The following is a 14930-nucleotide window of genomic DNA, read 5'->3' as shown; positions in this document are numbered from 1 at the left end:
GTGGCGCTATCTATAGACAAAATTATATACATGTAATTGAGTTTGATCGAGGCATTAATGATAAAGGTGTTTCCGAGTGAACCTTAGTAAGAATAATAGTTTCCCTTATTTCACAATTTCCAATTCTTAATATGTGGCATTTAACATGATAAAATATTTGTCACACTTTGTTCATTTTCCCATGTTAATAAATGTAAAGTGCACTCAAAGCGAAATATACATGATCGCCCTTTGTATCATATCGTGATATGTACGAAGCATATAGCTCAAGAATTCAAGTGTATGACTGTACGAACTGTAATTTAATTTTGTTGGAGTGTTACCCATGTTATAAGATTGAGTAATATTTAAAGTACTATTGTCCATATCATTACAATTATCAATTTTTTCAGTTATCCCAGTAAATTAATGTGGTCATCTATTGTATGTATTATAAATACCCCTCCTGTTATTAACACGCATCTAGTGACGTATGGGGTTATGCCCACGAGTGATGGCTTGCCTGCTAGATGTGACAATGATTGATACAGGCCTTGGCAGTGGACGGCCGCACAACCCCAGACTACGATGTGTTCCGCGTTTATGACACATTTCTCCAAGAAGATTGTCTGGACTGACAGATAGAGTGCGTCATGTCGAGTCAACAACGACGCATTTCGCTGTTGATGTAGTGAGACAACACCCGTGAACCATATTATTTTGTTTTGTGTTTAACCCCATTGTGCTGGTTTTGAGGATCATCATACAGCTCATTTACATATCAGTGTAAGACTATATAGGCTTTATTAGAAGATCGGGTCTTGTGTGCTGGATATAGTGTATCAAACTTAGGAACAAATAATTCTTATATTTTGAATATTAGAATTATGATTAAGCCTAATCGTCCCAGTTTCATAAGCAATTACGAAAAATGCATATATTGCAAGTTCATTAGTAACACTTATTGGAAAAATAACATTATCTCAAAGACAAAATATAATATTCAGTAATTGTCCATATTTGAAAATGTTTTGTAATAGGTTACGAAAAGGATAGACCTCTGTTTTTAGGAACATATACTTTCTTTCAAGGCCAATATTTTTCTACAGATGAATAAAATTGCTTCTTGTCGTTTAATATCTGTAAATGAAAAATATTAATTACAATTACGTTTTTTTATTATTAATCATTGTTACCCATTTAATATTTAGCACATATAACATATTAAGTCTACTATGGAATGATAATGCCAAAATATGTTATGAGCCTTCTATAAAGAAATTACACTTTGCAAATATACGTTGTAAATATGCATTGTTGGCATACATTTTGTAAACAAAAGTGCGGTGCAAGTTTTTAAGGACGGTTTCTGGGAAGTTTCCTTTTTTTTGCGACTCAGCGAAAGTTCCTGATAAACGTTTTAGTGATATATTTTTGTGTCACGTGATTTACCGAGACAAAGTATGTTTACTTGTGTATTTATCTGAGAGGTCAAAGGTGACAGCTTGGGCAAGAAACGGGGATTTCCGAGAATCAGTTATGCGTCACAAATCGCCCATGCCATCGTCTGCCGGGACCAGCCAATCAAAAGTGGGTAGCCATTTTTAACCAATCAGAAGAAATGACTTACTAAGAGCAGACGACAGCTGAAGATGGAATATCCGGTTCGAGTATTGTATATAATGGTAGTTGGTGTTGTTGGATTTTATTCCGACCCCTCCATTGCTAGAGTGACAGACAAAGTTGGGAAACTTTAAGAAGATGGACGCCAAGCTCTTGCTCCTGTTTGTGTCGTCTGCTGTACTTGCCTTGTCGTCCGGTGTCAGCGTTCTCACAACTAAAGCTCCCGATGTCGTCACCCCCGACACAAACGCCGTCGCCCCTGCATATTATGATAGTGTCGACCTGAACACTTTGTCGGATGATGAACTTAACGCCCTCGTTGACGCTGAGGACGAAATACTGAAAGGAGAGCTAGGTGAGTTCTAGTGTATTTAACATGAAACTGCAAAATGTGTTCTCACCTGGTTATATGCTGATTTGTAGATTTTAAATTCGTACTAAACTGGCAATACGATTGAATTGATAGGGATGCAACGATATACTGATGCACCGGAAAAAAAAAAAAAAAAAAAAAAATAAAAAATTGATTAATTATCTACTCCACATCCTCGATTTCCCTATGTATTATATCCCAAATGCATTTGTTATCACAGTCGTATGGAGATGCAATGTAAACTGGATAATCGAGGAATATATATTGACACCTGATATTGGAATATATGTACGGAGTTCTATTTATGATATTCGATGGCCTCAGATCGCGTTTTGTCATGTGTTGTTTGTTGTAGTTTCCCGCCATCCTTCTGTCGCATTGTTACGGATTGTATTGTGGCGGTTTAAATAGCGCCGTGTCGTCTCTGTGTCAAACCTGGTAAATGTTTACAGAATCTAAAACAGGCGCAGATAAAGTTGGATTGGAATTATTAACAGTATATGGTATGGGTGATAATATTTTTATAGCAAGCTTTACACATGTGGAATATACAAGTAAAGAAATTGCGTTCATAATTCATGTCGTAGCAATTTCTATACTTTTTGCCTGGACGAACCGATAATTGTCAGTTAATCTGTCTTCATAGCCGCGTTTACTGAAGTCACTTTCTAACGAGAGAGCGACTGAGAAACATGCACTGCCTCGTCATAAGAATGTCAAGAATATGTGGAACACAGTTATCATGTGAATTATTTCGTTTCAAGGAATGCCACTTCATTATAAAAGCAATATTACTATAACTTGTCATTATTAAGATTTTATACTTCCTCAGCCGTTAACACGATTCGGTTATAGGGAATCACGAAGAGTCATGAAGAGACTAATAAATTACCTATCTAATTACTTACCAGGTGTTTTTGTGTGTGTGAAAGTTTACAACTCGAAGAGGCTAACCACATTTGTGTGTGTCTAGTGTGGTGATTTTACGCGCGCTCTTCTAGATTCTTCTGGACATGTACCGTGTACAGTTTTAAGAAGTCAAATCATGGCTTATATTGTGTGCACGATTGCGATTGCGATTTTTAAATGTATCTATTTATATGTATCATTTGACCATTTCAGATATCAAGGCCTACCTCAATGCCGTTGCCGAAAAACCCCGCCTCCACAAGCGATGGGTCCCACTGGCGCGTGCTGCCTTCACTGTTGGGCGTTCTCTGTTCCGTAGCTTCTCCCGGGGTCGGGTCTCACGGAGCGGGTCGAGACTCACCCGGCAATATAATCGTCAAGGTGAGATTAATATCACTAACATATATCATAGATGTCCACATTCTGGAAATGTTGCGGTTTTTCTGTTTTAACACTCTTCTGTGGGATTAGAATCCAATAAATTGTTGGTGAAACAGTTAACACTGTAACAACAGCAGAAACAGCTGAATCGTTAGCAGGAACAGAGGCTGAACGCGGCGTACAGCATTGCTTCATTTGTTTGAACTTCACAGTGGTTTAGATATTGGGGGAGTAATTTCCTGCAGCCATTTACCACCAAAGTGCAGATGTAGTGTTGCTTGTTGCTTAACGCCACAGTTAGCAATATTCCAACTAAATGACGGCGGCCTGTAAAACAATCGTGTGATTGATATTATGAGCAACATCCCACACTGTCTTGGTAACTTGGTAGCATCGAGAAGCCTAGTAGCAATAGAAATATCATTATCACTATTATTACCAGTATAACAGGTTCAGGATAAGGTCGACATTGATTCATCAAAATCGAATTAGTGTTTTTTCATATTCATAAGCATTATCACACCCAGTAGATTTTCTTGACAAATGCACTTGAACCCATATATCTCAGTCATTAATTTTTGAATATGTTTTCAGGGAGTTATGGTGATGCTGTTCGCGACTTCAACAGACTTAACCCTAGCGGTACTCGTCCCATCACTGGCAACAACAACCTGCGGGGTATCACTGGCACGATGGGCCGACACCGTGTTACTGTACGCAACACAAGCAGCAATGGCAGACCCACTCTGGAAATCCGTTCCCCCAACACAAACGGCGGCTCTACCGTCCGGAAGTTCAGATACAACCCATAAATATGTATGATCGAGTTGGCATTTGCTAATTCAAGACAAGAAATAAATCCAGTCAACGGGACACTTGCTTAACGTTTCGAACAAATGGTTATTATGAAGAAATGCTTCATTGTTTATATTTGATAACAACTGTAAGTCAAGTAAATTTTAACCGAAACATTTAATAATTCATAGTAAGTTTGTGTCCATTTGACATCGGAAGTGAGAGTGATCGTGAAGTTGAACGAATGTAACACATCTTAGATTGATGTGTCATAAGCAAGGAAGACTGTAGTGAACGAGTAAATGTGCTTTGACGAGTTCTTATATCGTTTTGTATGTGTATTTTCTTAATAAAAATTATCCACTTCATACCTTTTCCTCGTTGCCTTTGCATAATATCGTTAAAACAAATGTACCTGTAGTTCAATATTGATGCCAATCCATGGTCAAGGCGGAAGGTCGCTTGTACGATCCTCTTCCGCGTCATACCAAAAGACGTAAAATATATATAAAACCTTGTTGTTACCCTGCCTGGAGCTCGGCATAACGGGGATGAAACAAGGACTGGTCTGCCCGGAGTAACTATACAGTGTCTGATTGGAGTATCAATGTTAAACTGTGGTATGGTATCTCAGTGGCCCGGCACTGTAAAACCGACATAAGTCAGTCGAACAGTGACAACAGTCAATATAGTTCCAACTGAAAACTATTTCTTAGACAGTGGCGTAACGACGTGCATGCAAATACCAATTGCCTACACATAATGTTTCTATTGGCCTTTCGCTACAATCCATCGGTCCGCCCGCTGGAGTAACTGCCCTTTATCAAAGGGAAGTTAATTACTCGAACCCTAGTCGATGAGACGTCACATTTGTATTAGAGTCTGCGCGGCTAAAATTGTCATCAGCTGGTCATAAAGTTACAAAGTGCAGTCAGATGTACACACAGCGACAAAATGAAACAAGGTAACAATTCCGATATATTTCGGTCAAATCCAACGGTTTTAAATTGGGGATAAGGACACAAGCCACAGCTAGATGTCTACAAGCACAGATATGGAAACTGATCCTACTAGGCTTAAAATGTGTGTCCTCGCTCAATTGTTTCCCAAATAACATATCCAAAGGTGCCCAAACTTGTAAAATGTCTCAGCTGCGTCCCACTGATATTCAGTATCTTAGACTATTGTTTTGTTTTGATTTTCTTCATATTCCCGATGGTTAATCCCGATTCGATCGCCGCCTGACAAGGGCGATGACGCATTGTGTTTTGGAAACACTGTACCTATTCTTTTAGCATATATTTGAGTCTTTATATGTATATGTCCACAACATACGCCGTTTTTATCCGTTGGCTTTATCCTGCCGAGAAAACTTCCCATTATATGATAAAGTGAGATCTATGGATCCAGGAATGGATTAGCGTCTCAATAGTCTCAGTCAGGGTCTCAACTCTTCCCCAATGTGTGTACTGTCCCACAGACTGCGCAACACGTCCATAAAAGGGCCCTTAAGTTGCAGCAGTGGTGGCGGAGTATAAGGGATTTATTCTCCCGCTCAGAAATATATTTCCCTCGAAGGCTGGATACACGTGAAGATCACGCGAACCAATCAGATCTCGTCATTCTGAAATGGAGGTATGCTAAAGTATTATATCAAGATCACGTGAACCAATCAGATCTCATTATTCTGAAATGGAGGTATGATAAAGTATTATATCAAGATCACTTGAACCAATCAGATCTCGTCATTCTGAAATGGAGGCATGCTAAAGTATTATATCAAGATCACGTGAACCAATCAGATCTCATTAGTCTGACATGGAGGTATGATAACAATATTTATCGGATCCAGTTCACCAAATCTTAATTCGGCAAAGGATACCACCCACAACTTCGAATCGACTATGTGACGAGAAATTAACTTGACACAGAAGTGGTAGGGTGTGTTTTTAAAATAGAATTTGGAATCTGAGCTTTTAAAGACCATACACGTATCTATAAAGACAAGGAATGTTCGCTGAATTTGTAGTTGACTTTATCCACCAACAAATTAAAACTGGATGGTTACCCATTTCAAAGCACCAAGTATTATAGGCATTATTATAGGCATAAAAGTGTAATATACATTTAGATAATTAACAAGTAATTAAAGTAATTAATAAGCATTAAGATACATTCTGATTCTATAAAAGATCAAGAGGGAGAGTTGGGGTCGGTAAGTCGGGAATAGGTAAATGTATAAAACAGGCAGCTCTGGTTACTGGAAGACTACGGGAGCATGCCGGGCCACGAGGATCCAGGGACGAGGGCAGTAGGTCGAGGGTTATACATGAACGAAATATAATTAACAGATGAGAAATAGATAAAAGGAAAAAATAGAGTTGGGAGGTACGGGAACGTCAGGGACTTTGGACATATATGGTCTGAGGGGGGAAAATAGTCCGAATTCCAAGGGGTAAGAAGTTACATGATAGCGAGTCCGAATAAGGTTCTGGTTATTAGAGAAGAGTGGGGAAGAACGACCTAAGGTAAGGGGGGAAAGGTGTTTGACCAATGAAATAGGAAAAAATGGGTAAAACCTTGACGTAAGCTGGGGGTAAAAAGGACGGGGAGACCCAAGGTTCGGGGAGACTGGAGGATCCCAATTGAGCACCACGATCTCGACCTTACTCTGAAAAACACCAGTTTACACCTCCAGTATTTCGGCCAGGACTGAAGCTTTGCGGCTAAAGTCCTTAAACCATCGTGACCAGAAGTTGTTGATCAATCATTAGTGATTGAATAAACAGTCATCAACGAAAGAAACTCTTTGTGCTCATTGGGAGAACTACGGTAATTCATCCAAGGCCCTCGGGTACTGACCTTGTACCTCTCGTAACATCCCAGTCTGTCAGCACCAAGAACGAGGGGATTACCGTAGTACAGGTGAGGAGGTAACGACTGTTACCCTCCGGTTAATTAACACCAATTAACACCTGTAATTAAGGGGCGAAAAGTACCTTGGATACGTGGTGGTTTGATGCGGGGTACGATCTTCCCTGACGATCGCCAAAAAGCATTGTCAGGTAGCGTTGTGCAGCGGGTGCACAAGCAAAGTAACATCGCGCAGCGGTTGCGCAAGTAAAAGTAAAACTGTGCGGCGGTCGCACAAGTAAAGTGACGAGGCGTAGCAATTACTGCCAAAAAGCATTGTCGGGTAACGTTGTGCGGCGGTTGCACAAACAAGATCACGTTGCGCAGCGGTTGCGCAAGTAAAGGGGACTTGTGCAGCGGTTGCACAAGTAAGGTAACTGTGTACAGTGTGTACACTAGTCAGATAGCAACGCGGAGAGGTAGCGCGAGCGAATTACCTGTTCTAAACAGGAAGGAACGGTGCAAACGGTTGCACAGCCCCGACCACACCGAGATAGACGGGGGACGATTTGGAGGAAGACTGAAGAGTGCTGGATCAAGGGGACGAGAGAAGTGCAAGAATCCAAACAGAACTCTTAAGTGGTGACATTTTGACAATTGACATTTGTGTTATTGCCAAATTCGTGGATCAAGTCGATTAGGTAAGCAGATATTGATGCATGATAGTGAACATAATTATTCATGTAACTATTGTAAAAGAGCGAGATCCTTGAATTAAGCATGCCACTTACTCCCCAAGCTAGTGATAAACCCATATCAGTTAAGCCAGTAAATCAGCAGTGCCTAACACCAGTCCCTACTTCTAGGCCAGCCTGGTCAGCATTGTTTTCATCACCATGTGCTAGTAATAAAACATGCCCCGATGAACCAGAGAGCACTACAACCATGACTAGCACAACAACAACCGTAACGTCAATAGACACCCCTATCTCAGCCCCCAGTAACACAACCTCGGACCACCCCCCTCTACCATTCGACTGGACACCCTTTAACACGCCTGTAGCAGACTCTCAGCTGTTACAGACAGATATATTCACTACTCCCACCACGCGCACGGTAAATGTTCCCAGCTGTCCTGCCCCCCCAGCATATCAGACAAATGCACTGGCTCCCCCGTATAGCAACAATTCAAATTCGTCAGGGACAGGGAACCCCACTCATACGATCACAAGGGCTGTTTCACTGTCCGCGGTGCCGATGCAACCGTACGATGGGCATGATCCCTTAAAAGCAGAGGGATGGTTAAAGAAATATGAACGCTACTGTAAGGTACATGGGTACACAGAGGAGGAAAAGCGGGAACTGTTGCCATTATATCTAACAGCACAAGCCTCACACTGGTTTGAAGGGACGTTAGCTAGGGATAATTGCTCCTGGCAGAGCCTGAGGAAGTCATTCTTACAACGTTATGCTCCCAACTCAATAGTTATGTTAAGAAGAGCTAACGAACTCATTGATAGGAAACAAAAACAGGCTGAACCATTCGCTGACTTTTTACAAGCAGTCAGGCATCAGGCAGCTATTATTGGCAGAAACAGTGACGATTTTATCAGGGATCTCGTTCTTAGAAATGCATGCCAAAGTGTCAAAAGATTTGTGCTCACTAGGCCACATTCTACCCTTGCTGAAGTAGTACAGAGCGCAGAAATCGCTGATGCAACTGACTGTCAGGAAAACGACTCACGAGTCATGCACGCTATCCATTTGTTAAGTGAACAGGTAGATGAGCTTACCACCAACTCCCGGCAAAATACAACACAACCAGTAAATGTGGTAGATCTAAGCCAATACTTGCAACACCAGACACCACAGGTACCACCAAACTACACAGAAAACATGGCAACACCTACTCGGCAAAGGCCTTATCAGTCACAAAATTATCCATATGCCCAGGCGCGGTCACCCACCAGTCGTAACGACCGGTACTTACCTCAGGGAAACTATCAGTATAAACCGGAGGGTCTTACCCCCCAACGAAATCCAATAACAACCAACCGTGCATACACGTGTCGCGGATGCGGTATGATGCATGTGCATCCCAGGGAATGTAGAGCCCGATTAATACAGTGTTTTCGCTGTAACAAACAAGGACACATTGCTCGGTGGTGTACCACAAGGCAACCCCCAGTTTGACGCCAGGAACTTGAAAATAGCCCCATAGACTATCAACCACAATTATATCAACATACTAACATTCCAATAAGCTTAGAGGTAAGCAGTGAACCGGGACCCTCCGTAATCACCAGTGAACGTGGGTCGACACCTCCTGCCCCCCCTACACTTCACAACACATCTGGCTGGCGGCAGCAGCCCGGGAAACTGTCTCAGTACCAACCCCTCACACAAACGGCTAACCTCACCACAGAGTACTCAGTTTTGAAACCATATCCACGGAAGAGAGTTAGTTTCCTTCCTACTCCCCCTCCAACGTCAGTGGACCAGTCCGTAGAGTATCAAGTGTCAGAAACCAAGGATGAAGATCCTGATAGTTTCCTACCCACCTCCCCTCCTCAACCAGTAAATGCTTCCCGAACTGATCATGATAAAGAATCAGTCCGGAATAACCTACCTGACACCCCCGCGCCAAACATGGGAAGCCGAACAGATGGTATCCGTACTCCACCTGACTCCCCTCTCCTAGTGAACTGGGCTAGTAGAAATAGAATAGGTCAACCCATCTTGGGGGGTAGGGATGACCTTTGTACAGGGCCGGTCTTAAATGAAAGGAGCCAACACGGCTCACCATCCACCAAAGATTCTCGCCCCTCTTCCCCCCCTCCTGTTATCGTGCCGTCCCTCCAGACGATTAACAGTATACATCTGGCTAACAGCATGATTGCCATCACCATTAAGTCCAAGGAATTTCGTGCCTTAGTAGACACCGGGGCTTCATCATCATGTCTCAACTTACACCACTATCAGAGTTTAGGCATCAATGAAACACAACACCTACAACTTGCTCCACGGGTTAAGCTAGCTGGGGCAGATGGTACTCCACTTACCATAACAGGAATGGTTACCCTACCAATCACAGTAGCACACTTAAAGCTGTCTCAGACATTTTATGTTGTGGAAGGGTTACAACAAGAAGTTATACTGGGCTTGGATTTCCTAACTGACCATGTAGCTTCAATTGATTTCACTAAACGACAGTTAGTCTTACACAAGGGCCTCACAGCTACACCCTTTCTCACACCCTACCCCACATTGGCAGCTCGCACGGAAAGTCAACTGTCTATTCCCCCACACGCGGAGGCTTGCTTTTCAGTACAAATTACATCCGGAACTAATGGACTCACTGGATTGCTGAAACCTTCTACTACTCTCGCACAAATTTATTCTATAGTTGGTAGCCATTGTCTGGTATCTTTAGATAAAATGAGTGCACCCTTCCGGGTACTAAACCCCAAAAGCACAACAGTAAACATTCCCACCGGAACGGTTGTAGCAGACTTTGAAACTTTGGAGGAGGATTTTGACTTAGGTGTTCACTTGGTAATGACGGACTCAGAGAGCCAAAGCACACGGGCGGCACATGTCAATAAGGATGTTACATCAGAAACGTTGCAACTGCCTGTTGACACAAATGATCAGTCACCACACATGGTGTCATTTGTCAACAATGATGTCACCTCAGTTGTAACTACACTGCCTGTTGACACAAATGATCAGTCACCACACATGGTGTCACTTGTCAACAATGATGTCACATCAGTTGTACCCCCACTGCCTGTTGACACAAATGATCAGTCACCACACATGGTGTCACTTGTCAACAATGATGTCACATCAGTTGTACCTACACTGCCTGTTGACACAAATGCTCAGTCACCACACATGGTGTCACTTGTCAACAATGATGTCACATCAGTTGTACCTACACTGCCTGTTGACACAAATGCTCAGTCACCACACATGGTGTCACTTGTCAACAATGATGTCACATCAGTTGTACCTACACTGCCTGTTGACACAAATGCTCAGTCACCACACATGGTGTCACTTGTCAACAATGATGTCACATCAGTTGTACCTCCACTGCCTGTCGACACAAATGATCAGTCACCATACATGGTGTCATTTGTCAACAATGATGTCACATCAGTTGTAACTACACTGCCTGTTGACACAAATGATCAGTCACCACACATGGTGTCACTTGTCAACAATGATGTCACATCAGTTGTACCCCCACTGCCTGTTGACACAAATGATCAGTCACCACACATGGTGTCATTTGTCAACAATGATGTCACCTCAGTTGTAACTACACTGCCTGTTGACACAAATGATCAGTCACCACACATGGTGTCACTTGTCAACAATGATGTCACATCAGTTGTACCCCCACTGCCTGTTGACACAAATGATCAGTCACCACACATGGTGTCACTTGTCAACAATGATGTCACATCAGTTGTACCCCCACTGCCGGTGTCATCTGTCAACAATGACGTCACCTCCCATGACATCATCACAAATAAGATGACAACAACAAAACGAGAGCCGCCATCCATATTAAACAACCTTCTTCAGCTTGATAAGCCAACTCAGGACAAATACTTCAAACAAGCTGCGGAGCTGGATCTGAATTTAACTCAGGACAACCTTACTGATGAAGAACGGGATACCTTACTACTATTCTTGGGCCGACATCGCGATGTCTTCGCCAAAGACATTACGGAACTGGGACGCACCCACCTCTTTGAATGCCACATCGATACCGGGTCCCACCTACCCTTACGCCAACGACCCTACCCTGTCAATCCAAATCAACGGGAAGAAATTAGTAAACATGTACAACAAATGCTGGATCATGACATCATCGAGCCATCCTTCTCACCATGGGCGGCCCCTGTCTTACTGGTCAAAAAGAAGGACTCGACGACAAGATTTTGTGTCGATTTTCGCCGGCTTAACCGAATCACATCGGTCGAGCATTGGCCATTAGTGAATATTGACCAATCGTTGATGTCTCTTGGGACAAGCCAAGCCAGCTATTACACGAGCTTGGATTTGATGGCGGGATATCACCAAGTGCCGATGGCCGAGAACAGTAAAATGAAAACCGCATTTATTGTGCAAGGGGAGGGGGCATATCAGTTCAAAGTCATGCCCTTCGGGCTGGTCAACGCCCCAAGCTGCTTCTCATTTATTATCTCGTCCTTGTTCTCCTCGATGTCATGGAAATCGGTCCTAAGTTATTTGGACGACCTTTTGATTTATTCCAAAACATTCGAAGAGCACTTAGACCATTTGGAGGCAGTTTTTAACAAACTCAGGATGGCGAAATTGAAACTTAAACCTACCAAATGTCACTTTGCCCTTTCTACCATCCACTATTTGGGTCATGTCATATCTAAGGATGGTGTGGCAATGGATCCAGCCAAGGTAGACAGTGTGGTGAACTATCCACAACCTACTAACACCAAAGCCCTCCGGTCCTTCTTGGGACTAGCAGGATATTATAGGAAATTCATCAAGGGGTACGCCAACATTGTCGAACCTCTGCACTTCTTACTACGCAAGGACATCTCGTACACTTGGACTGCAGCCGCAGAAAAGGCTTTTACAACTTTGAAGACAGCACTGACTTCTGCGCCGGTATTAGCATACCCGGACTTCTCTGGACCATTCATTCTGGCATGCGATGCATCAGAACAGTGTGTGGGTTTCGTGTTATCACAAAAGAATGCTGACGGCAAGGAACACCCCATATCATTCGCAGGAAAGAGCCTGTCTCCAACTCAAAAGAAATATTCCATCACAGAAAAGGAGTGCCTTGCTACTGTCCTGGGCCTCAAACATTTCCACCCCTTTTTGGCGGATAGCCGCTGCACAGTGATCACAGACCATGCAGCTCTCCAATACTTAAACACAATCAAGGATGCGACGGGACGCCTGGGTCGTTGGAGCATACTACTGTCGCAGTACGATTTACACATTACCTATGTGCCAGGCCCCAAGAACGGGAATGCAGATGCACTCAGTCGACGCCCCTACCCTAGCCGGGAAGATGACGAACAAGAAGAGCTGTTGGGAATTGATACAATCATTAACACCCCAGACGCGGCCGACACAACGTGTAGCCAGGCGGTAGCTACGGAGGCTCCCGGGAACATGGAAAAATTAAAGTACCTGGAGGGAATATCACCTGATCACCTTAAAGGGCTACAAAATGCAGACCCCATCTTCAGAGATGTCATGAACTACCTAACTGATGGGACACTGCCAGATGGAGACAAGGCAGCCAGAAAAATCATCCTAGAAGCTGCGGATTATGAGCTCGACGATGGCCTACTGGTACATTTCTATACGCCAAGGGATCGCACGGAGCTACCTATGCGGACTTATCGCCAAATCTGCATACCCAAGCCCCTCAGACAAGACATTGTTCGGGCCTTCCATGACCATCTTCTGGCAGCACACCCAGGGGTAGACCGTTGTTATGCAGCCATCCGCTTGAAGTATTATTGGAAGGGTATGTACAGCTTCGTCAAAATGTGGATCGCTACGTGTGTACCTTGTCAAACAGCTAAACGGGACTTCCACTACCATCCGGCACCACTGAAACCACTGGAAATAGTGGATGTATTTGACCGATGGTCTATCGACCTCCTTGGGAAATTTACAACCACCAGCGAAGGGTACCAGTATGTCTTAGTCTGTGTTGACTCGGCCTCTCGTTGGCCTGAAGCTTTTCCTCTCAGATCCAAGAAAGCCAAGGAAGTAGCCACAGCTTTTTACGATGGCATCATCACCAGGCACTCTACCCCAAGAGCATTGCTAACAGACAATGGGGGGGAGTTTATTTCACGAATCCTCTCGGAGCTGTGCAAACTCCTTGAAGTCAAACGGCTAAGGACGTCACCATTCCATCCCGCAACAAATGCAGCTGTGGAACGCATGAATAGTGTGATATCTCAAGCCATCAGGGTCTACTGTGAAGATGCCAGAGACGCATGGCCCCACTTACTCCCTAGCATTATGGCGGGATATCGGCTCAGTCCGGCAATAAACTCCACGGGTTATTCCCCATACTTCATGGTGTATGGCAGGGAACCACGACTTCCTATTGATAACATCCTTCAACCTATTCCCGCGGACCTGCCATACAAAATCAGGACTGACCTCCGTCAATTGCTGGACAATTTAGAAATGGCACGGAATATCGCACAGACCAATGTCAAGGCCGCACAGGAAGCCTACAAAGCAAGATATGATCTCAAAGCACAAGTGCCGACCTTTACCGTAGGACAAAAAGTGTGGCTCAAGAAAGGCAACCTGTTACCCCATGTGTCAAGGAAGCTCCAACGAGCATACACAGGACCATTCTACATTGTATTCGCGTACGAAACCCCAAACTACCTTCTACGTCGTTGTGGAACACACAGACCCCTACGGGCTCCAGTGCATGCAAACCGACTGAAACCATACCTTGGACCTGAAAACCGGCCGACGGATGTGGTATTGCCAGATCACATTGGCACACAGGACCCTGATCCCACCAACACCGACTCTGATGAGGAGGAATGGGATCCAGAAGACGATGTACCACTGTCCATCCTACAACGGAAAATCCAAGAAACTACCCAAACAACTGGAGCACCCCCATGCCACGACCTATCCAAGGATGAGCCGGTCGTGGAGAAAATACTCCAATCCAAACGAATGGGAAGGGTCCGACACTACAAAGTTAAGTACGCGGGGGAGACTCGGAGCCGTTGGGTTCCTCACACAATACTCCCTGACATGTTGACAGAGAACTTCCACGCTGGCCGCACATGGAATATGAAAACACGTCAGACAACAACACAACCAACAACCCCGAACTCAGTATCCAACAAAGACTCATACACTATAGGGACAGCTTAAATACAAGAGTTTAGAAGACACCTGAGACACCACGACACAAACACATCAAGACAAGGAAAAAAAACATTGAAGGGAATTGAAA

At 43.7% G+C, this 14930-nt stretch overlaps 1 protein-coding gene across 2 annotated transcripts in view; it reads left to right on the top strand.

Moving 5' to 3' along the window:
• The first annotated feature begins 1668 nt into the window (after positions 1 to 1668).
• Positions 1669 to 14930, top strand: part of LOC124138936 — a 35028-nt gene continuing 21766 nt past the window's right edge. Inside the window, exons 1-3 of one of the 2 annotated variants that reach the window (XM_046505846.2) lie at positions 1670 to 1957; positions 3098 to 3265; positions 3860 to 4428. In XM_046505846.2, coding sequence (XP_046361802.2) covers positions 1741 to 1957; positions 3098 to 3265; positions 3860 to 4077 — 603 coding nt within the window. In that variant the 5' untranslated portion in view covers positions 1670 to 1740 and the 3' untranslated portion in view covers positions 4078 to 4428. Of the gene's footprint in view, positions 1958 to 3097; positions 3266 to 3859; positions 4429 to 14930 lie in introns of those variants that run through there. The other variant, XM_048398876.1, reaches the window with a different exon arrangement.

Source organism: Haliotis rufescens, unplaced genomic scaffold, assembly GCF_023055435.1.
Source record: "Haliotis rufescens isolate VD_foot unplaced genomic scaffold, xgHalRufe1.0.p SCAF_19, whole genome shotgun sequence".
NCBI lineage: Eukaryota > Metazoa > Mollusca > Gastropoda > Lepetellida > Haliotidae > Haliotis > Haliotis rufescens.
Note: the sequence above shows the minus strand (reverse complement) of the source record. Positions and strands in the feature narration are given on the sequence as shown.